At 45.1% G+C, this 23,925-nt stretch overlaps 1 protein-coding gene across 17 annotated transcripts; it reads right to left on the reverse strand.

Moving 5' to 3' along the window:
• Positions 1-688: 688 nt before the first annotated feature.
• On the reverse strand, positions 689-23,792 carry LOC103697978 (lipid transporter). 17 transcript variants are annotated; one of them, XR_005509116.3, is made up of 16 exons: positions 23,517-23,792; positions 23,330-23,409; positions 20,891-20,985; positions 18,827-18,987; positions 17,973-18,124; positions 17,651-17,769; positions 17,340-17,503; positions 17,123-17,197; positions 16,019-16,090; positions 14,527-14,664; positions 3,105-3,260; positions 1,871-1,923; positions 1,544-1,722; positions 1,240-1,319; positions 1,106-1,142; positions 689-1,025 (listed from the first exon to the last, which is right to left on the reverse strand). XR_005509116.3 is itself a non-coding variant. In XM_039120382.3 (15 exons), the coding sequence occupies exons 1-14, from the start codon at positions 23,770-23,772 to the stop codon at positions 1,259-1,261; spliced, it is 1,761 nt and encodes a 586-aa protein (XP_038976310.3). In that variant the 5' UTR covers positions 23,773-23,792; the 3' UTR covers positions 689-1,142; positions 1,240-1,258. The 17 variants fall into 17 exon arrangements, 12 of the variants coding, with proteins under 12 accessions (XP_038976310.3, XP_038976312.3, XP_089785845.1 ...); XR_005509115.3 differs by having other exon boundaries at positions 1,106-1,165; XR_015976509.2 differs by having other exon boundaries at positions 17,651-17,817; positions 23,517-23,789.
• Positions 23,793-23,925: the final 133 nt, after the last annotated feature.

A 23,925-nucleotide genomic window follows, 5' to 3' on the forward strand; every position in this document is an offset into this window, starting at 1 on the left:
TCTCCCTCATCGGATCGCCATGTCGATGCGAAGACGAATGCAGCCCGATCCAAGTGGAGTGGACCGCCTTAGCAGCCCCCTAGACACCATCCAAGAGGCAGGACACTAGCGGTGGCACCACCTCGAGTGTCAGACATCCGACCCTCACTACCTCATTTCCCATCCAGGCGGCGCCACCCCACAGCAGTATTTCTACCACCAGTGCGACCGTACCGTCACCCTCATCACCTCCCTTGGTACTAAAATCGTCTGCCCCATCTGCCATGGCAGCTACCTCGAGGAGTTCGACTTCCCCGACCCTAACCCTAACCCTAGCCCTCATTCCTTCTTCTCCTTCGAATCCTCCGACCCTAACCCTAACAACAAACTTCAGTGAGCAACAGGCTGAGTTCGTGCAACACCATAAACTACTGATGAGGAATACTCACACTGGTGAGAAGAGAAGCATCAGGGGGGAGAAAATTGTGAGATTGATAAAAATAATTGAAAACATGATCCCCTGAATTATTATAAAAGAAATTCCATTTGAATTAAAAGATGACTTACCTTATCCTTAAAATCTCTCATCTGCCCACCCGTGTACCGGTGGCAACAACCAAACGGGGGTGGATGCCAACCAGTTTTACATAGCATCATCATAAAGTGAGAAATAGAGATCCTGTATCTCCCAGAATGTTGGCGTGACATGTAAATAAAATTGATTCTCTTTTAACTAATTCAAATTTGCAGATTAACACCCATAGGTTCTAATGATGGCCCAAACCAGAAAATAGCTCTTAAAACACTACCTCTGCATTACATTCCACAAAAGTCGGCTATCTTCCAATGTGAAAGACCCCCACAAACCAACGCAGTAACTACAGGCCACACTTTAAGCACTTTGATTGACTTCACGTGAAAAAACATCAGAAGTCAGCTTCATGTCTCATACATCAGATACCCTTGGTTACCATCCAAAAGCAGGTACTACAAAATGGGAAGTGTCGTCTTTGAGTTCTTGTGCAGGATTTTGTATCAATCCAAAGCTGTGAATGATTAGCAGGCAAGTAATTTTAAACAGGCCTTCAAGTTATATCATGAAAGTTACTGATCTGAAGAATCGGACCTCAAGTATCAACGTCCAGGCCCTTTGTCCGAGAAAACTGAATAGTCATGGTTGATCAAACTATTAAAGAGGTGAGAATACAGTCAACAAGCAAGAGATCATAAACTCAAAACTAAGAAACATTAAGCACTCACCATCAGAGAAAATAAGTCTTCACTCGGTATGTTTATGGATGCGCATGATTTTGTTAATGAACTGCTTTTCACGATGATATCTGTTTTCAACAACCATAACATAAATTGATTAATAAGCTCATGACCCAGATGACGGTAAAACTCACACAGATTCTTTTAAGATCCAGATGAGTGAGTTGCAGGTCTATAAATAGTTAACATGGTGATGGTGGTGAAAAGAGCAGAACAACTGATTTTGCAAATCAAAGCATTATATAGGCACAGACTATAATAATATGAAGAAACTGAGGGCATGAGCACATACATCACAAAAGAGGAGATGCAGAAGCATCCAATGCCAACAGCCAAGTGAAGGGACATAGTCTGCCAGAAGTTATCCTTATCAAGAAATATTCTCTCGGATAGGAGTGTTGTAGCACTGCAAAGTAGCAGAATGGTCCATCCAGATGGCAAGCATCGGTAAAAAGAAAACGAAGAAGATTCCTGAGAGCCAAGATTAGTTGAATGTGAACTCAAATGCAAAATATAAATGCAAACTCTGACCAACAGAAATAGGGAGCTTCATTGGCTGGGAATAAGTTACAAGTAGCACGATCGATGTGCTAAATATGTCGAGGATGTGCCTACACACCTGGAAATACCGTTTGATGAACACTGCAGAATATATAATTCTTAGCATCATATCTGCAAGGGTCAAGGAACAAGAAAGTTCTAGACGTGCACTAACCAGCCATTTATATATATATATATATATATATATATATATATATATATGTATATATATATATATATATATATATATATATATATATGTGTATATGTATATGTGTATAGATGTATATGTGTATATGTGTATAGATGGATATGTGTATATGTGTATAGATGGATATGTGTATATGTGTGTGTGTATATATATATATATATCAAGTGCCGGCCCATGCCTGTCCATACTGAACCAGTACCAGCACCCAACACTGGGTCAATAATGGGTACAGGCCCAATACTGGGTCAATAATGGGTACAGGGTGAGAGACTTGATATCAAGCAGTGCCGGCTACGCAGCCCGTAGCCCATTCAGTGCAGGAAGATACGGCTTGGTAAGTCCAGATAACAAGTGAAAAGCTGCACTTAAATCCTTGGCAATGCATGCATAAATGTGTGTGCTAGTATGTGTCCCTATATGTGCACACATGCACACATCCTTGGCAATACATGCATAAATGTGTGCACTAGTATGTGTCCCTATATGCGCATACATGCACACATGCATGTATGTACTGAATGCACTGACTGCTAAGTTCACATTTGTTTTTGACTGCAGTTAATGCAGATCTTTCAAAAACATAACAGCAGTTATATTAGCAAGCGTGACTACCATTCTTTTCCATCACATGAAAGTCATGTGACTAATTCTCCCACGTATTAGCAAAACTGTTGCAATCACTGAATGTGAAGTATAGAACACCAGGCCTTGCCTCAGAACCTCTCAAATCCTATCTGTACCTTTTACTGAAAATATCTGTAGCATCTTTAAGTAACCAGAGGAATAAAACAACCATAGCAGCAGTATTCATAAGGCATTATTTGCACAATAAAAGGCCAGCTATAGACGAAGTTTTTCTAGAATTCTTTAACTGTCAACTAAAGTCCTATGTAGCTTAGAAGAAGGTGTTGCTAAACAAAATTCCGCAAAGACCTCTAAATCATGCAAAAATGGTTGAAGGGCCAAAACAACCACCCCAAGGTGCCACAAAGCATGCACACACATATCTGCATGAACATATACTGAAAAAGAAATACTAAATATTAACGTCTACAAGTTACAAACCAATCTTGCTCTCAGAGAATGTATTGTGCAAGGATACTCATTGAATTAGCAGCAATTAATCCTATTGCTCCGGCAGATCGAATCAGGAGGATATTTAGTACAATGTAAATCCCAGAGAATATGAGCAATGAATCATTCGACTTCCTAAGCTGACTCTCATTTGAAACTGCATGTAGAAAAGCTTCAGATGTCCCTGCAACATGAAAAATTAATTTAGATTATCACGACATATTCATGAAAGAGATGACTTAGTACAAGTAGATTTTGCAAATAAAGCATCATTATATCACACTTATGCTAGACCACAAGCATATTTACAGAATGCGTAATTGCAAATGAAAAATTGTAGACGGGCCATAGTAACTGCATCCAGATATTATATTCTCTTTTTTCCCATTTAAGCATACATATGTGAAGGTTTAGCCAATGTCCTTTTCTCTGGGAGTTTCTATTTTCCTTTTAGTGACAACAGTAATATGCAGTCAGAGATGTCCAACCATAAGAACCAAGATATCATGTAAAAGAAAGAGATACGCGAGTAACTCAGATTGGAAAAAACAATCCATGTAGCTAATTTACTTGATTCGCAGGAAAAATTGTTCCAGAGAAGATGATGCTATTCATGTACAGAACTATGACAAGAAGTACTAAAGGATATTATGAACTGAAACAAGGGAAAAAAAACCTCTATAATGCAAACATGAATGCTCTGTTCAGGGATACCGATTCTATATCTTTCAGCTTACCTACCACATACAAGATTGGAAGGTTATGGTAACTGTTACGGGGGAACTTAGCCACCATGCCCCACGTGACCGGCACGCGCGCCCAGGAAGACTACGGCTGCCCCTTGATCCAGCAATCCGACCTCGGGTCGGATATCTTCGGCTCCGCAGCCCGACCCCGAGTCGGCTGCCCCTTGATCCAGCAATCCGACCTCGGGTCGGATATCTTCGGCTCCGCAGCCCGACCCCGAGTCGGCTGCCCCTTGATCCAGCAATCCGACCCCGAGTCGGCAATCTCTCGACAACAACAGACTGTTCCTCTGAGGCACGCCGCGGCCCCCTGCTCCACTACTCCCTGCAACGGCCGTATCCGGCGCTGCCCCACGATCCCCTGTAACAGCCGTACAAAGCGGAGCTCCACTATGCCCTGCCATGGTTGTACCCAGCGCTGCCCCACGACGCCCTGTAACGGCCATGTCAGTGGCAGCCCCATCGTGCCACACGATGACGAATCCCCGGAAAAACCCCCCAGCCTGATATATATGAGGCTGGGGGGGAAGGGGGAGGGTAAGATATATCTTCCAGAGTATCATCTCACCTGCTACCTTCTCCTTCTCCTTCTCCTTCGATCTCCTCTGACTTGATCGTCGGAGGGCCCCCACTACCCCGGTGGTGGTGCGAGGCTTGCTTGCAGGTTTCACGGCGGAGGGCGGAGCGCAACCAAAGCAACTCAAAGGGAACCCCGTTCACACCGCTGTGCCAATCGTTCTCGGTTTGGACTCCCAGCAACAGTTGGCGCTAGAGGAAGGGCGGATCTCAGAGCGATCGTAATGGCACGGCGAGGTGGTCGTGGAGCTTCCAATGCTTCCGGTCGCGGGGCCTCTCGCGCCACTGGCCGGGAGGCCGCTGCATCTCCAACACGCTCTCAGCAACACTCCACCGCCCCACCGCCCATTCAGATGGTCGAAGCCGCCCAGTTCGACCAGCTAACCCAGCAGGTTCGCACCCTCGCGGAGGCGGTGCAGAATCTGCAGGGCGCGTTGTCCCGGGCGCCGCAGCGGGCTCAGGAGCCACTGCTCCCTGAGCGCTCGCCTGTCCTCCTCAACCCGCGCTCTTTCTTCTCCCATGGGGAGGAGCGCCGGCGCGAGGAGGATTCTCGAGCACGGTCTATTTTGCCGGGACCTTCCCATCGGAGCTGCGCGGGGTACGAGAGGCGGGCCCGGGCGCGTTCCCAGACCCCCCCAGTCCTCGAGGAACCCGCGCTCCAGTCGGTCCCCCACTCGCCGCTCCTTGTCTCTCACCCACCGGTCGCGCTCCCTGGACCGGCGGGTGGACGATCTCCACCGACAACTCCAGGTCCTGAAGGGCCATTCCAAAGATCCCTTCGCCGACTTAGAGATCTCCTCCCAGCCGGCGCTTGCCTCGAGGATCCTGCGGACCCCGAATCCCCCGGGGTTCAAAATGCCGGCGATCGAGCCCTATAACGGGGCGGCAGACCCGCGGGATCACGTCGAGAGTTTCAGGACCCTTATGCTCCTCCACGGAGCATCAGATCCCCTTCTCTGCAAGGCCTTCCCGGCAACCCTCCGTGGCCCGGCGAGGGCGTGGTTCGCCGGGCTGGAGGCTGACTCAATCCGGTCTTTCGACCAGTTCACTCGCCTCTTCATCACTCATTTCGCCGTCAGTAGCCGGCGGCGACTGGTCTCCGACTCCCTCTTTGACGTCCGGCAAAACGAGGGAGAAAGCCTGCGGGATTATCTTACCCGCTTCAACAGGGCTACGCTGGAGGTCCGGAACCTGAGTCAGGAGGTAGCTCTTTCAGCCCTGAAGCGTGGCTTCCGGAAGGGCAGGCTCACCTTTTCCCTGGACAAACGCCTGCCGCGGAGCTTCCCAGAGCTGTTGTCCCGGGCGAACCAGTATGCGGACGCCGAGGAGGCGGCCGCCCACCGGAGCAAGGAGGCTGCCGAGATCCCTCCAAAGCTTGGGAAGAAAAGGCGGAGTACGAGGCCCTAGTCACGGGACTCAAACTCACCAGGGAGCTCGGCATCCGGCATTTGAAGGTCTTCACCGACTCCCAGCTGGTGGTCGGGCAGGTCCGTGGGGAGTTCGAGGCCCGGAGCCCGACCATGCAGAACTACGTCCGGAAGGTGCAAGCACTCATTCCCGATCTCGGCAGTGTCGACATCCAGCAGGTCCCCAGAAGCGAAAATGCTAGGGCCGACAGGTTGTCCCGCTTGGTGAGCGTAGAGGCGCACAACTTGTCGAGGGCAATCTACCTGGAGACCCTGGAGGCCCCGAGCATCGGCGAGGCTGGAGCGGTGATGGCGATTGATCCGGAGCCGTCTTGGATGGACCCGCTCGTCGCCTACCTCGCCGAAGGGATCCACCCTGAAGACGAAGATCAAGCTCAGCGACTTGTCAAGAAGTCCGCCCACTACGTACTCTATGAAGGGAGGCTGTATCGGACCTCGTTTACCGCCCCCCTCTTAAGGTGCCTCCGCCCCTCGGAGGCGGCCTACGTCCTCGGCGAAGTCCACGAGGGCGTTTGCGGATCGCACTTGGGGGCTAGGTCCTTGGCGCACAAGATCATGAGGCAAGGCTATTATTGGCCTACCTTGTTGGAGGACTCAAAGGATCATGTACGGAAATGCGACGCCTGCCAGCGCCACGCCAACGTCCAGAGAGTCCCTTCTGTCCCCTTGGCACCAATCACCGCACCCTGGCCCTTCGCACAGTGGGGAATGGATATCCTCGGACCATTCCCCGTCGCTTCAGCCCAGCGGAAATTCTTGATTGTTGCAATCGACTACTTCACCAAGTGGGTGGAGGCAGAGCCGCTGGCCACTATCACGGAGGCGCAAGTCCGGAAGTTCGTGAAGAAAAACATCATTGTCCGATTTGGGGTACTCCGGGTCCTCATCTCGGATAATGGTCGACAGTTCGACAACAAGCATTTCCGTGACTTCTGCGAGAAATTCGGGATCGAGCATCGGTTCACATCTGTGTCGCATCCCCAGACCAACGGTGAGGCCGAGGTGACAAACCGGACAATCCTCCAAGGAATTAAGGCGCGAATCGGTCGGACGGGGCAAGCTTGGGTCGAAGAACTCGAGAACGTCCTTTGGGCGTATCGGACCACGCATCGGACCCCTACCGGGGAGACGCCTTTCAGCCTAACCTATGGCACGGAAGCGGTTGTCCCCGTGGAGCTCGGACTCCCCTCGCCCCGGGTGGCTACGCACCGACCCGAGGCCAATTCGGAGCAACTCCGAGGAAACTTGGACCTCTTGGAAGAAGCGAGGGAAATGGCGCAGGTTCGGATGGCGATGTATCAGCGGAGGGTGGCCCGATATTATAACTCCAAGGTCCGACCAAAACTTTTCAGAATCGGAGATCTGGTGCTAAGGCGAGCCAAAGCATCTCAACCCGCGGAAGGTGGGAAGCTGGCGCCAAATTGGGAAGGCCCGTATAGGGTTCGCTGGGTAAACCGACCTGGCTCCTACCAGTTGGAGGCCCTAGATGGTCGAGAAATTCCAAGGAGCTGGAATTCCGCTAACCTACGGGTGTATTACCAGTAGAACGACAAAGCCAGGAAGACAGTTCGAAAAATGTACAATTCTTTTCATTTCAATAATTCCTGGTTACAACGGTGTGTTCGTGTGATTACAAAGAATTCCCAGAGGGGAATTGGGGAGTAAAGAAAACAAGGAAGAGGTGGAGACTCCGTAGAGTTGAAGATCCGGGATCCCGAACTCTCCACCCGAAGCAGCCGCAATCCCACCGGGCGTGGGTGCTTCTCCCCGGAGGCGCCATCGACGCCTCACGCAAAAGACGAAGAGCTGGCGCAGACGAAGAAGAAGTGGACGAAGGAGGAGTTCACACTGCTCCTAGAGGAACGCCACCTCCAAAGGATATTCCGGCCCTCCCCAGGAGAAGGGGAAGGAAGGAATACAAGGGAGAAGAGCGCGAGGAGGCGCGATCCCGGATGAAGCGTCTGGCGCAGAGCTCAATCGGGAGGCGGGGCTGAAAGGAGGGGGGATGTGATCCCGGATGAAACGCCTAGAGCGGAGTTCCGCCGGGGAGAACCTCCTTGTTGATCCCAGATGAAACGGCTAGTTGGCGGAAGTCACGAGGGGCGCGCCTCCCGTTCCTCCGGCAGGGGTTTCCCAGCCACACGCCGGAGAGGAGGTCCACGATCCATGGCAACCTGAACAGCTCCGGCTTGGCAGGCTCCACCGCACCTGCACTTATATTTATAGCCAAACTGTGGCCCCCCGGTCGTTCCGATGCGGGTGGCTCCAATAAATGCGGGCGCATCGAATCCGGAGCCGTTCCGGCTCTCGAGGCGTATCCTCCCACGATCTCCTAAGCGTCGTTCTCCTTAATTGCATTCTTCATGCAGGACACTCCGGGCGGCGTGTATCCCACGGCACACGTATCTCCGCACGCGCCCAGGCCGCATCCGCCTCGAAGAACGCGCGTATCGCGGCCGCTTAACTGGCACTCCTCGCAAGCAGCAACTGGCCGATCCGATTTTCCAGGTAACGCCTCAATTAGCATTTAATAGTCTTCTGGTGTTCCCCAGGCGACGCGTCGAGAGGAGGAGAAATACGATCGCAGCTGGCCACGGAGAAACCCCGTCGAGCGGCAAGTGATAGGCGCGCGACCAACGAGCGGAATTCCCCGAGGCTCGGTCCTCGGATGCCAGGCTAACCCGATGATCATCCCGGGAGCAGACTAGCCTGAAGCCCCGACCGGTCGCCTCGGCTTGCGCCAACCTTGGCCGACCAACGAGCGGAATTCCCCGAGGCTCGGTCCTCGGATGCCAGGCTAACCCGATGATCATCCCGGGAGCAGACTAGCCTGAAGCCCCGACCGGTCGCCTCGGCTTGCGCCAGCCTTGGCCGACCAACGAGCGGAATTCCCCGAGGCTCGGCCCTCGGATGCCAGGCTAACCCGATGATCATCCCGGGAGCAGACTAGCCTGAAGCCCCGGCCGGTCGCCTCGGCTTGCGCCAGCCTTGGCCGACCAACGAGCGGAATTCCCCGAGGCTCGGCCCTCGGATGCCAGGCTAACCCGATGATCATCCCGGGAGCAGACTAGCCTGAAGCCCCGACCGGTCGCCTCGGCTTGCGCCAGCCTTGGCCAACCAACGAGCGGAATTCCCCGAGGCTCGGCCCTTGGATGCCAGGCTAACCCGATGATCATCCCGGGAGCAGACTAGCCTGAAGCCCCGACCGGTCGCCTCGGCTTGCGCCAGCCTTGGCCCACCAACGAGCGGAATTTCCCGAGGCTCGGCCCTCGGATGCCAGGCTAACCCGATGATCATCCCGGGAGCAGACTAGCCTGAAGCCCCGACCGGTCGCCTCGGCTTGCGCCAGCCTTGGCCGACCAACGAGCGGAATTCCCCGAGGCTCGGCCCTCGGATGCCAGGCTAACCCGATGATCATCCCGGGAGCAGACTAGCCTGAAGCCCCGACCGGTCGCCTCGGCTTGCGCCAGCCTTGGCCGACCAACGAGCGGAATTCCCCGAGGCTCGGCCCTCGGATGCCAGGCTAACCCGATGATCATCCCGGGAGCAGACTAGCCTAAAGCCCCGACCGGTCGCCTCGGCTTGCGCCAGCCTTGGCCGACCAACGAGCGGAATTCCCCGAGGCTCGGCCCTCGGATGCCAGGCTAACCCGATGATCATCCCGGGAGCAGACTAGCCTGAAGCCCTGACCGGTCGCCTCGGCTTGCGCCAGCCTTGGCCGACCAACGAGCGGAATTCCCCGAGGCTCGACCTTCGGATGCCAGGCTAACCCGATGATCATCCCGGGAGCAGACTAGCCTGAAGCCCCGACCGGTCGCCTCGGCTTGCGCCAGCCTTGGCTGACCAACGAGCGGAATTCCCCGAGGCTCGGCCCTCGGATGCCAGGCTAACCCGATGATCATCCCGGGAGCAGACTAGCCTGAAGCCCCGACCGGTCGCCTCGGCTTGCGCCAGCCTTGGCCGACCAACGAGCGGAATTCCCCGAGGCTCGGCCCTCGGATGCCAGGCTAACCCGATGATCATCCCGGGAGCAGACTAGCCTGAAGCCCCGACCGGTCGCCTCGGCTTGCGCCAGCCTTGGCCGACCAACGAGCGGAATTCTCCGAGGCTCGGCCCTCGGATGCCAGGCTAACCCGATGATCATCCCGGGAGCAGACTAGCCTGAAGCCCCGACCGGTCGCCTCGGCTTGCGCCAGCCTTGGCCGACCAATGAGCGGAATTTCCTGAGGCCTAACCCTCGGATGCCTGGCCTAGCGCCGGAGGAATTTCCTGAGGCCTAACCCTCGGATGCCTGGCCTAGCGCCGGAGGAATTTCCTGAGGCCTAACCCTCGGATGCCTGGCCTAGCGCCGGATGAATTTCCTGAGGCCTAACCCTCGGATGCCTGGCCTAGCGCCGGAAGAATTTCCTGAGGCCTAACCCTCGGATGCCTGGCCTAGCGCCGGAAGAATTTCCTGAAGCCTAACCCTCGGATGCCTGGCCTAGCGCCGGAAGAATTTCCTGAGGCCTAACCCTCGGATGCCTGGCCTAGCGCCGGAGGAACTTCAAGAGTCAGGAGTCGGCGAGGCGCTACCGAGAGTTAAAAAAAGGAAGGATGTCCGCCGAAATCCGCAGACCGCCAGATCAGCGACAACTGCCATACGCCATAAAGAAGGCGGGAAGCTCGGAGCGCGCGCGCCTTTCCGAGGGATGGCGGCAATCTCGAAGCATCACTCCCTTCACCCGTTCCCCTCCTGGTTCCAGGCTCGGGAGTGGGGGGCTACTGTTACGGGGGAACTTAGCCACCATGCCCCACGTGACCGGCACGCGCGCCCAGGAAGACTACGGCTGCCCCTTGATCCAGCAATCCGACCTCGGGTCGGATATCTTCGGCTCCGCAGCCCGACCCCGAGTCGGCTGCCCCTTGATCCAGCAATCCGACCTCGGGTCGGATATCTTCGGCTCCACAGCCCGACCCCGAGTCGGCTGCCCCTTGATCCAGCAATCCGACCTCGGGTCGGATATCTTCGGCTCCGCAGCCCGACCCCGAGTCGGCTGCCCCTTGATCCAGCAATCCGACCCCGAGTCGGCAATCTCTCGACAACAACAGACTGTTCCTCTGAGGCACGCCGCGGCCCCCTGCTCCACTACTCCCTGCAACGGCCGTATCCGGCGCGGCCCCACGATCCCCTGTAACAGCCGTACAAAGCGGAGCTCCACTATGCCCTGCCATGGTTGTACCCAGCGCTGCCCCACGACGCCCTGTAACGGCCATGTCAGTGGCGGCCCCATCGTGCCACACGATGACGAATCCCCGGAAAAACCCCCCAGCCTGATATATATGAGGCTGGGGGGGAAGGGGGAGGGTAAGATATATCTTCCAGAGTATCATCTCACCTGCTACCTTCTCCTTCTCCTTCTCCTTCGATCTCCTCTGACTTGATCGTCGGAGGGCCCCCACTACCCCGGTGGTGGTGCGAGGCTTGCTTGCAGGTTTCACGGCGGAGGGCGGAGCGCAACCAAAGCAACTCAAAGGGAACCCCGTTCACACCGCTGTGCCAATCGTTCTCGGTTTGGACTCCCAGCAACAGTAACCATTTTGGCTAGAGTTTAGACCTGAATATTAGTCCTCTCTAGCTTGAATCTAGAGGGTTTAGACAGAGGCAGAGAGAGGATTTTACTACTTGGTGGTCAAAATGCCACTGAATCCTCGTATCTTCAAACAACACACAAATCAGGTTTTTTTTTTTCTTTAACTTAAAGTGAGAGGCAATAAAAGTAATCACTTGTATATATCTGATCTCTTTATTAGGCATTGATGTTGTAAAGATTAGATTGAGTTGTAAATCTTTGAGGCGGCTAGATCAGATCAGATCGTGAATTAGATTGTAGGCTACAAGATTTTTCTGATTTCCCTCAGAAATTCCTAAATACAAAAGAAATACAAGTCAGCTATAAGTGTAGAAATGTAGAATAAAAGGCAAACATAAAACAAGCCCAGCATTCACCATTCAGGCCCATATATAGTCATTCTCATAAAACAAACATTTCATTGGGATATTCGAGATGTTTTCATACTATCAATCAATTTAATTATCATTTTATGTAGAACACTTTAGAATAAACAAGAATAAGAATTTAACATGTTGTTGTAAATATACAAAAATTTGCATCTTATTTTTAACTTTATGAACTACAAAAACAGATTTTCTAATTTTACTACTTAAGATTTATTAGTGATAACTAATTTAAGAACCATATAGTCAAAGAAATTATAGAAATGAACCTAAGCATAATTTAATATGTAAATAACTTAACCAAATTGGATCTTGTGATCAAAAGGAATGCGTCATCCATCAAGTGGATCTAAATCTTATGATCCTAAACCAATCCTGATCCAAGATGTGATCCAGATCGTTTAGGGCCATTTTGTTCCAGATTATGAATCATACAATTTTAACAACAATGTCAAACATCTTTTCAGGTGAAAACAATTACATATTAAATATATACTGACACAGGCAATAATCATAAGTTTTTTTTTAAAAAATAGCTTCCCACCCCAGAAGAAAAGATAATGTTATATATTGTAGGGAGGAAGCCACTTTAATCAAGAAGCCAATGCTCGAGTGAAAAAGTGGAATTTGTGGAACCAAATAGTGAAGTAGAAGATGATACTTGAATACAAGAGAAAGTTAATGCAAGGGGAGGCTAAGCTAAATTGATGGGGGATCAGGAGAAGATAGCAATGATACAATCTAGTCTCGCATCCCTAATATAATGGACTCGGGGGTGGATTATCATCGTTTTTTCTCAGTTCCTACAAAAAGAATGTCATGCCTACCAAATTAAATTTTACCTGAGAAATTGTTGTTAAATCTGAAAAGGCGTGAAAATTAAAAGGGAATTAGGTATTTGTTAAAGACTTTTTCGGAAGCATACTTGTCGAACCAGACCAACCCAAACCAGGCCTGCCAGTTCAACCAAAGAATTGGCGAAGAGGCTCCTTGGTCAGTCAAGTGTCTACCATAAGATTGTTCAAATCAAGAAATTGGTTAAACCCATTTCGGCCCAGCCAGTTTTACAGCAACCAGCAAACATGTCAAGTTTTATGGAACCAGTTAATTAATATATATCAACATCCAAAAGATGTTCCTCGACATCAACTTCGACAGCCATCTTTGTATCAATTATATGAGCGTTTAGGTCCATTTTAAAAGCACAAATTCAAACCCTATCATGTCTGTATCTTTAAATTGAATGGGAGCTATTTCATCCATGCCTCCTCAATCAATCTCAACCAACCACACATCGCCTCCCCCAAGATGCATAGCCAACACTATTAGTGACAAATCGCCTCTGTCATGCGCATCCATCACAATGCCCATCAACCAATATACACTATAATTACCACCCCAAGTGAGTCGCTCGGCACCACAGTTTTGTGTGTGTCACTTTCCTAACCTAGGTGACAAATTGACCCTCAACCACCACCACCACCAGCAGCAGCAGAAGACTGCCCCACCCCCCAACTTGCATTCTCAGCCAAGGTTTGCAAAACCAAGCCGAACAGCCTAGTTCGGGGCATATCAAACCAAACCGGTGCAGAACTGAATCGGTTTGCTGGTTTGGTTTGAGATTCAGGCCGAAGCGATCCAAACCAGTCTGAATTGAGAGCGGAACCGCCCAATTTCACTCAGTACAACTTGGTCCAAGTCAATTCCAGGCGCTCACGTGAGTAAAAGGGTAGGAGAAGCTACTAAGGATGTGAAGGGGTGGGAAGGAGACAAATCAGAGGAGAAGGGATTTTATGTACTCATGAGTATGGTGACAGGCTATATTGCTTATGGAGCAAGATTCAATAATCATATGTGAAAGAAACTAAGGTTTGCCCCTCAAAAGATAACAAATATCCGAAGTTGCAATGATGGAAAACATGACTTTTGGTAAAAATGTTTGATGAAGGATTATAAACTCAGCCATAATGTGCATTGTCATTTCCTTTATAGCATGTACTTTCCTCAATGGCATGACTATTTTATGATCTTTGAATCCTTTTGTACATTTTTGTGTTGATAAAATTTATTTTATGAATAACCCAAAACCCTGGCCGTCTCAATAGTTATATAGGAAGATATTAGATATTAACTCTAACTTTTGGGTGACAAAATAAGAGACAGCAATACTTTATGTTGGATGAGCTAGCTTATAAAATTACAATATGGGAACATGCTCTTTTGCTAGCTAAGACAAAGCAAATGAACTCCAGAGTACATCTGATTGGTGTTTGGCCATTGCTAAATGAGCAATTCAATAATATTGAGAAGCATCTCAGAAAAGTTGGCCATGCAATTTTCAATGAATTTACTAAATGACTAAACAGCATTAGTTTGTTATCCCCAATACTACCACACAGTAGAAGCATAGGTAGCTAATAACAACAGAGACATGCTCACAAAAAAATTACAGATGGTTCATTGTCCAGCAGTCTCCGAACCTTACCAAGTAATGTATTTATTATTCTAAATAACATTATGAAGATCTATCTATCTTGTTGAAAGCCAACCTGAAAGATATAGGATAAATATAATGAAATGTGTACTGAACTATGTTTAATAAGGAAATCTGGGGCTAGGAAACTGGAAAAATGGAATTATGCAGATATTACAGTTTCAAGTCTTCTGACAACATGTATCATTGGATTGGTAAAGAAAACGACTTACCATTCATGGCTAAGGTGATGACATAAAAGCAATAATAACGGAGGGCGGCTGGAGCTTCTCCATCACTCCATTTCTTCCCATAAAGTATTCTGATGAGAGTATATGAGTAGCTTGGACCAAATGCTATTACCACAAGGCCTGTAATAAGTAAGAGATCAATCTGTCAGATTAATACTAGTCAAATCACTGGAGGAGAAATTACTCAACTTGAAATACTTAAAATATGTAAATTAGAGGTAAGCCAAATATAAATGACAAACACAAATAAAAGGTGGACCTATATCTGCTTTGTCATTGAGAAATGGAAAATAACAATACTATAAGAACATAAGATGCTTCAGGATTAAGTTTTTGTCCAAGTAAGCTGGAGCCATTTTCCACTTCTATTGTAGGCTAGATTCAACTTTTCATAGATAGTTGCTCTCTAAGGTCTTTTCCTTTCATTCACTGTGGATGCAACCCTTTTCTTCCACTCTTTACTTTGTTTTCCACCAGAAGAAATGCACTCAGGCAAGCTAAGATAGAAAAACAAGAGTAACTCATCTGGAAATAAAACAAATTGCTGCAATCAGATAATTCTACTACTCCAGTTAACAAACCACTTTCTTAAATTTGTATTCTACTACACTATTGACAAATTCAAGTAGCTGATGGAACCTCACCACCATTGCAGCTATTGGCATCTCACCAAATTTCAAGTTGCGATTCAAGAAAAAACATTGAGTTCAATATTAGTGCAAACAGGCCATTGTATATATATATGACTCAGGGAGTTTGCAATCCTTATTTGAAAACAAAAAAATCTTCACAAGTTGACCATGCAAGGCACAGTTTGAACTTTCAAGTTTTAATGGGCATGCACCAGTCTCAGCTGCACCTCGACATGCTTTGGAAGAGCTTAGATAATACCACTTATGATTAGTTGGTACTTCAAGTCGCTGAACATGACTCCATTTTTTTTAACACTTAGCTTGTTTATTTTATTGTTGATCAACAGCTTTGGCCATACTCTAAAGATTTGGATAATTATTAGACTATGGTTGCCATGTACCAAGTTAAGTAAATTTAAATAGATATAACACAAAATGATCATTTAGAAGGCCAAAAGTCATATTGGTTAAATTTTTCCATAAATATGGTTAAAAAAACCTGTTTGCCTTCTATGTTCCATTAGTTCTGACACAAGCATCTTTATCATCATCAACACTACAACAGTGAGACATATGAATTTGTTATTTCTTAAAATGACTTAGAAAATAAATTAATGAAGGCAAAAGAGGAAGACAGGAAATAACAGGAGTATTATGGTAATGCTGCTTACAGAAGAGAACTAGGGAAGAAAATTTGAAAATAGCATCACAGAAGACTCTAAAGGTTCAAAGACAAGAAGTAAAAGTCTGTACTGCAGGAGCAAACAGAAGTTTGAGGGCTATTTCTTTGACAACAATGCTGTGCAAAAGTAATTATTAAGCAAAAAAATATATAAGCATACCGATCAGCAAAACAAGTTTCAGGGCTTCTACTAAAGAACTCTGTAATCTTGTGTTCCTTTGGGGTGATTGTCCTGCCCAAGAAGAAAGATTGAACACTTAAGAGTCCTGCAAAGGATGGATCTACTTCTGTGAATAAGGTATCGTCCAGGAGAGTAAGATTCTTTTAAACAAAAATCTATAGTCAAATGACTGAATCCAGATAACATGAGATAGTATTGCTTGTAAAAAGCACGAAGACATAGTATTAGATATTAATTGCAAATATTGGCATGCAATACTAAGGGGGGGAAAACTGTATGAAAGTCAGAATTTAACAGGATGCAAGGCATTTAAGAGATATTACAGTAGAAACATTATGAAAATTTTGTACTCTTACAACAGCTTTAGCAAAAACAGAGATATATATATTTCTTGGGGCTTCCCATGCTTATGCATAGCTGGTTCACTGAACGGTGCACTAAAGTCCTGGTGAACTGTAAAAGACACTTCTATCAATAATTCATCATGAACCATCAGCAAGTTCTTTTCCTAATCTGACCGTTACCAGCAATTTCAAACTGCTACATAATGGCAAGACTACAATGTAGGCAATACAGTAACAACAACCAAACCATCATCAACAGCAGTGCAGTTGCAAGCCGACTCAAAAATTAACAGATCCATTTTTCAACTCAGACCTTGTGAATTAGGCGAGGCATGATAATCAACTGAAACACAACATTCTGAACTCCAAATCAGCAGAACATCTGAATGATGTCCTTATGGAGTAAACCAGTTTGGCCAGGTTTGACTGGACATTTTAAATTTAAAATAAAAAAATAAAAATAACACAGTCAACATGATTTACTACTTCATTTTTGTGTTGTAGTCATATGTCTACCACCAACACACATGATTATGGCATAATTTGTTAAAAATAAAGGTGAAAACATAATTATATTATGTCACATTAAATAATGGCAGTAAACAGACCAGCCAATTGAATCTTGAACCAATCAGACAAATATTTGCTTCAATAACTTGTCCAGCCAGGAAAGTACCTTAAATAACACTCTGATAAGTAGTTTTCATGAAAAGATTTTTGGCTGAATAAAGAAACTAACCTGATGCTAATTTTGCAAAAGTTGCATACGAACTTTCTTCAAAAGGAAGAAAAACCAATCTCACGACTAAACTTCCTGAAAATATTATCAAAAATCAGATGAAGTATGTACAGAGAAAAGTGAATTTAGCGGCAAAGATTGAATATCGTGGTCATAAAACTCCAAAATGTTGCAAAGTTTGATTTGAATTTTTAAAATGTTCGAGACAGATACATGCCTAACTTGTCCACGAGACCATATACAGCCTGGTTATAGGGTGTATCCAACCATACAAGAACCAGCTTCTCCCCTTCTTGAAGAATCAACTTTCGCACAGATTGGCCAGTAAATAATACGCACATGTGCCAAAGTTGTTTATCATAGTCCATCAAGTTCCATAATCTGAAAACAGCAGATGTTTGTGTTCATGTGCCAGATTATTAAAAAAAGGAAAAAAAATTAACCTGAAAGAAGAAAAAAATCCACCAGATGTTTCAAATATCAAACATGCACTGAGAAGAAACATGTTCGCAAGTCAAGATGACAAACCTGAAAGGAAACAGATAAGAAATCCTGACGATACGAAAGAGGAGAAAATAAAACCAATATCCTAAAAACAAGCTGGCACCATATGCAGCCTGGGAGAAAGCAAATACAATTCCCTTTTCCTGCAAGTAGTAGATTAAATATTGCCAATGAGCAGGCATAAGAGAAGACTGCACAAATCAATGAACATTACAAGAACTATGTCATAATTTGGTTTTAGTTGATGCTGCTCAAACCCAGTAATATTATAATAAAATCAAAGCAATGAAGTGCTTCAAATGTCTCAGAACACATAAACAGAGAGTACCCAAGGATATGTTATTACCATGTTATTTTGTTTTACAATGAGGACGAAGGTTGTCGCACAACGTAGAATAGTTGCTGCAGTTTCGACCAACAGTCTTAATCTAAGGAGAAGCAAGTTCTGAGAAAGAATATAAAGTGGCTCTGCCAGTAACTCCAATAAACAAGCAAAGCCTGCCAATGTGGACAACATCAATCATTAAATAACAACAGGGATAAGGAGTGGGGGAGAAAAAAAGATGTGAGAAGGAACTTTAAGCAATCTAAAGGACCAGAATGATAAATGGGCTGGAAATTCAAATCTGATTTTTTTGAAGAAAGTACCCCACAGTACTGCATTCAACATAATTTAATTACTAAATGCTCTTTAATAACCAAAGTTAGCATGGATTATCCCATCTAATTGAGATCTGGTTTGAGAATTCCTTCTTCCATAATCACTTGAGATTTTGCCTCTGTTATATTATGACATTAGCATTAGTAGAAGCCAAATCAGGTACTTTATAGTGTGACATCCTTTTAACCTCTGGGCCCAGGATTGACATCATCAAACTTTGGCATAAGCAGGTTATAGATTAGCACTAATTGTATATAATTAAGTACACATCATGACCTAATTTATAACTGTCTAGCATTCTTATCCTTTCCGGGCTCCTATTTCTTGGTAAAACTCTTCACGAGATTGCTAAAATCAAATGCAATTAGAGGTTTGAGATACTTTTAGCAGCTTAGGTGAAAAGCAAAAGACTCAGAACCACATTAATTTTGTATTTTGTTGAACTTAATGACACTATCCAAGTTACCTTATACTTCTTCAACAATAGGTGGACAAAATTATATAATATTTAGCACCGTGGAGATGGAATTTGAAATTACCATGGATCAATATAGCTTGCGCATATGGTTCAGAAAAACTGAGTTTCTGAAACCAGAATACAAAGATGCAGGCTGCAAAAGTAAAAAGAATGCCAATTGGAAAAGTCATCCAAGCTACCTTCAATAACCTCGCAGCATTTTCTTCCATTGGTAAGCCATCACTGTAATAAAGATGAGTATTATCTTTTCGATGCATGAATGTGCAATAAAAAGAAAAGAAAAGCACTGCCACAACTGAAAGTTGCCATTTAGGTAAAGAACTGTCCAGAATGTGTTTTTTCTTTTAAAAAACATTCTGGGTGATAAATAGGATTAATATCGCTAGCTGACTTGCCTGCGCTTTTTTCTCGAACTCACCTGCACCTCACATCTCGGCACAGTGGAACGTGTAACCCGCCTGCTGTCCAAGTCAACCACTTAATTTCCTGTAATTCATAGCGCCTAACAGAACTTATTTATTACACGTCTGATTTTTCTGAGCTAAGAGCTGCAGACTCGGATACAACTCCAGACCTGGAAAACCAGGACTTGCAAAAGGCACGGGAAGAAAACCACCTTCTTTGAGGGCTCTTACCCCTAAGCCGAAGCGCTGGACTGCACTCTTTCTTGTATCAACTAAGGAACTCTTCGTTACAAGTCCACTTGTCCTCTTATCCCCTTTCAGTCTCTTTGTGAGAGCTATTCTCCCATTGCCGACTCGGTGAAATAAGATTCTTCCTATTGACCTAAAAGGAGACTCTCCAGAGGTCTCAGGTTGAGTTTCTCTCTTTGTTCTGGTTTTCTACCCCGGGCACAACAGCCCTAGAAAGGGCTTTATTCCTGTCGCTTCTGATTTAGTTTCAAGCTCCAGCTTAGAGGCATCTTCTGTAGCGAAGACTGAGTGATTGATCTCGTTATGGCTAAGCCAAGGCTTTTCTGATATGGGTTTGGGTGCTCATGCTCCTATCTTTCACTTTTTAGTATGCATAAAATAATAGATATGTAGAACATAAAGGAAGAGCTTAAGGATCACTTCAACATAAATTGATATGTTTTTCACAATGCAAGTTTCAGTAAGCTGTTGAGAATCTATTCAATGACAAAAGGATGGCTTCAGAAAAGAGAAATATGCAATTATGCAAGGGAACAGTTCTTCCTAACTAGTGCATCAGCTATATGATATGCTTAATAACATGAAATTGCTTGAAGACAAGAGAATATTATGGAAAAGAGAGTAACGAGAAGTGAAAAGCACAAATAGTTCATTGATCTGGCAATGTTTCATGAGACATTAGAAAATATGAGCATGTCATGATTAACTAGAAGCTTTAATGTACGCTTGTAAACTTTGTGCTATAAAAGATGCGCTTACGAGTTAAAATATGAACATTAGAGAAACACAAAATTACAATTGGACTTCTCCACATACCACAATATTTTAAGGCAAGCAAGAGGTATAACAGCTTGCTGAAGTTAAAGAGTTTTTGCTAAACCACTCTCCCCAATTAAATCAGTGCAATGAATCAGTTTAGTTCATGATGACAGGTGTAGCTTTGTAAAAATACAACAAAAATAAATACAAAGGCAAGTTGCAGCTAATGATCTAAATCTTCAACTCTCGCATACAAAATCAAGAGGCTGACAGTCCCCAGTCTTTGTTTGGCTCATATAGTTGGGTCAAGGCACTTGTTGTAGCCAAACCTTATGGAAGATGGCCAATGTGATAAAAAAAATGGAGTACCAAATTGCCTCTGATTGCCTTGTACATATAACTGTACAAGATGATAGTAACGCATGAAGTAATTTAAATTAAAACTCCCAACAGAAAAGTGAAAATGGATTGAACTAGCACTTGACTAAGAAATGAAGTTAGCTTTTCAAGCACGACAAAAAAAATGAAGTTAGCTTCTGTTATTATCAAATACAGCTCCAAGATGATAATGAACAATCATGACAATTTTGCAATGTCAAATAAGTCCATCTATGTGTTGTTATCAAAGTTAAATAGTAGCCAGATTAAAAAACAGGTGGTTTGCAACAATATGAAGAAGATCGCTTAAAAATTATAGATAGTTAGAGGGTAACCTTCGAACATCAGTGCGCATGCATGCACGGCGAAAACCCTCACGGCTTAAGAATAAGATGCAGGTAACAAAAAGTTGAAATTGTACTGCATAAAGCTGCAAAAGAGTAATAAAATACAAGGACAAGATATGAGGCTCTAACTAATAAACAGCATGATCCACAAATGGAAGATAAAACATCTGGCGAAAGAAAATCAACCAAAGTATCTTCGAATACCTTTTGATTAGCTTTAAAAAATCACAGCAATTTATTCTTGCACAATTAACACTCGATAGAAAATTCTTAAATGTTATGATAGACGGAGATAAAACAATGACTTGTAAAATATTACTTGCAAGACTTGAAATAGTTAGATCCAACACAGGATGGAATACACTTTGGTGATAGCAAGCAATAGCTGCAAAAAGTAGGAAGGGGAACAAGAGGAGATTCAATGCAAAACAAGTAAAGCAATGGTCCTTGAATATTAGTGGATGGGGGAAAACATTGAAATGTTTGAATAATATATCCAAGCTCTCTTATACTTGATGAACCATTATATACCAAATTTTATCATACTTGATGAATCATCTTGAATAATATCATTTAGTGCTCTTTTAGTAAGATACTAATTTTTAGAACCAAGGTAAATTAACTTATACTGCAAATAAAATTGTGTGAAAACCTAATCTTGTTAGGTGATAAGTATCAAGCTAAATAGTATCGACTTCAATTTTCATGTTCCACAAGGATTAAGATAATGGAGTAATTCTTGAATTAATTAAGAATCTGTAAGTAGAGATGGCAATAGGTCGGGTATGGGTCACATACGTTGTAACCCGTACCCGCCTCGTACTTGCCTCGGGGCGAGTTTCGGGTTGGGGCAGGGTGTGTTGGACGGGTTGGGTTAGGTAAAGTCACAAAAATTAATTTCTTTTTACATACAAATCAATTATTTTTGCCTTGGAAAGGGGATTTGCGAATATATATGTATATATGTATATATGTATATCTTCGGGTCAGGTTCGGGTGGGTTTTACCATTACTTGTACCTACCCTAGATCCCTTGCAAGGGGTAAAACCCGCCACATTTGGGGCGGGGCAGGGCGGGGCAAGTCGGGTACCCGATGGCGCGGAGTAAATTGCCATCCCTATCTATAAGTTGTAAAAGAAAAGGGGCTAGGTGATATGGAAAGAATAAATCAGACGGGTCCAAAATGTATTTTCAGCAGCTAAACTGATTTAAGCCAAATTCTCAGCAACTTCTTTCACATCCTTCTATGCTTGTGGACTCTTCAAAACCATCTTCCCTACATTTATTGCTCTAAACATGGTTCTAAATATCTGTACTGAATCCAATATGAATTCTCCATTAAAGTACAGTATCAAAATGGCACTGGTATTAATTGTATGTCCCAAAAATGACAGCATCAAAAACATTGAAAAATCATAGACATTGACTAGTACGATCAGTATGGTGCTGTTGATATAGACTGGTATACTCGTATCTATCAACATGGATAGTTAAAAAGTCCCAACACTCTTAATGGTGCCGCTTTCGCATCAGAACAGAATGGTACTGATGGTACCATCCATTCTGGCAATATTTTAATCCATGGCTCTGAGCATAAAAAACATAACTATGAAAACTAGTCGACAAAAGAATAGCATTAAAAGAAATTGGCAAGGCAATCTAGGCCTATATCTAAATTGTTGATTGTCCGAAACACCTCCATTTTTTTGGAAATAAGCAATCTATACTATAGTGCATAGGAAAGGGATAAACAAAAGACAATTGACAGCAACAGTACAAAACTTATAAGAGTATGTGCAACATAAATTAAAATTGGATCATATGTAGAGGTGAATCTGAAAACCAACTCTTTCATCTGAAATAATATCAAGTATTTAAGAATTTCTGCTTGGGAACAAAATCCACAATCCATGGGGAATCCTCCAAATTCAAACAAGTAGTTAAAATCCTATCTTTTGGTTTCTCTTATTACAAAGCATTTCATGATCGTCAAATAAGATTCAGTTATGTTCGTTATTTCGTTCTTTATCTTCATCTGGAACATGCAACATAGGGACACAAGATCTTATTTTCCTTCCTCTTCAAAACAAGAATGTCATCCAATTCTCATCCACACCAAAGAGTAGGTTCAATCTGTCGCTACTTATTGAACGTGACTAGATGCTAAGGTGAGAAAGATGTGATTGATTGAAACACCTAAGTGATGCATCAGGATAAGAAACATTTTTACTCGAAACCTCTATCACTGAATTACTAACTTCAAGATGATTGCATGATAGTTTTAACAGCTATAATTCAATATTCGATGTCACCATCCTCTCGTTCTCCCTATTCTTATCTTTTGTTGTTCCATCAATGCGTTAGATCCAGTTTATATTCCTGGAGAAACTAATGAAAGGGATTAGAAGTAAGGAAGGCAGAATTACCGCATAGTCGGCTTCTGTGAGGTGCCTCACGATCCATGAATTAAATATAAACGGGATTCCCCTTGAGAGAAACTGCGTTGCTGAAAACCCAAGAAAGAATGGAAAACGATAAAGTTAACGATCAAGAAACCGGAGGCAAAAAGATCATGAAATCATGCGAATTAATGCACGTCTGAGATCGATTTACCCATCAGGTATTTGAAGGTGCGAGCGAGGTCGTGACCGGCGGGGCCGCCTCCCTCCGCCGGGAATCCAACGGTCCCACCCGCCATCTGAGATCGAATGAGGGGGAAAGAGAGGCACTTCTCGCCGTATTCCTGCTCCAATGGGGCAAGTAAAAACCCAGAAGGGACTCGGAGTCGGTGGGGAGAAAAGGCGATGCACCATCGACCGGGTATGCCCGGATCCGAATATGCGTGGAGGGTACCGAGTCTGGACGGCATGAGGAGTCCATGCGAACCGGACGGAGAATTATAGTTTGCCGACGCGGGCTATTTTATGGGCCTGCAAGCCCGATAGTGAAAGGTTAATCAGTTAACCAGCAGCCTGGGGTCGGCTTCAACCACCAACGGGATTGGTTTGGGTCTTCTTCTACT

The sequence above is a fragment of the Phoenix dactylifera genome, chromosome 3 (genome assembly GCF_051530095.1).
Source record: "Phoenix dactylifera cultivar Ajwa chromosome 3, Ajwa_hap1_PhDact_Kaust_v1.1, whole genome shotgun sequence".
Lineage (NCBI taxonomy): Eukaryota > Viridiplantae > Streptophyta > Magnoliopsida > Arecales > Arecaceae > Phoenix > Phoenix dactylifera.

Coding starts and splice junctions, on each gene's coding strand:
- LOC103697978 (XM_088718680.2), bottom strand. CDS start 23,772: ATGCCGTCCAGACTCGGTACCCTCCACGCATATTCGGATCCGGGCATA. Junction 23,410..23,516: donor CACCTTCAAATACCTGATGG/GTAAATCGATCT, acceptor TTGGGTTTTCAG/CAACGCAGTTTCTCTCAAGG. Junction 1,723..1,870: donor TCATCAAACGGTATTTCCAG/GTGTGTAGGCAC, acceptor CTTGGCTCTCAG/GAATCTTCTTCGTTTTCTTT.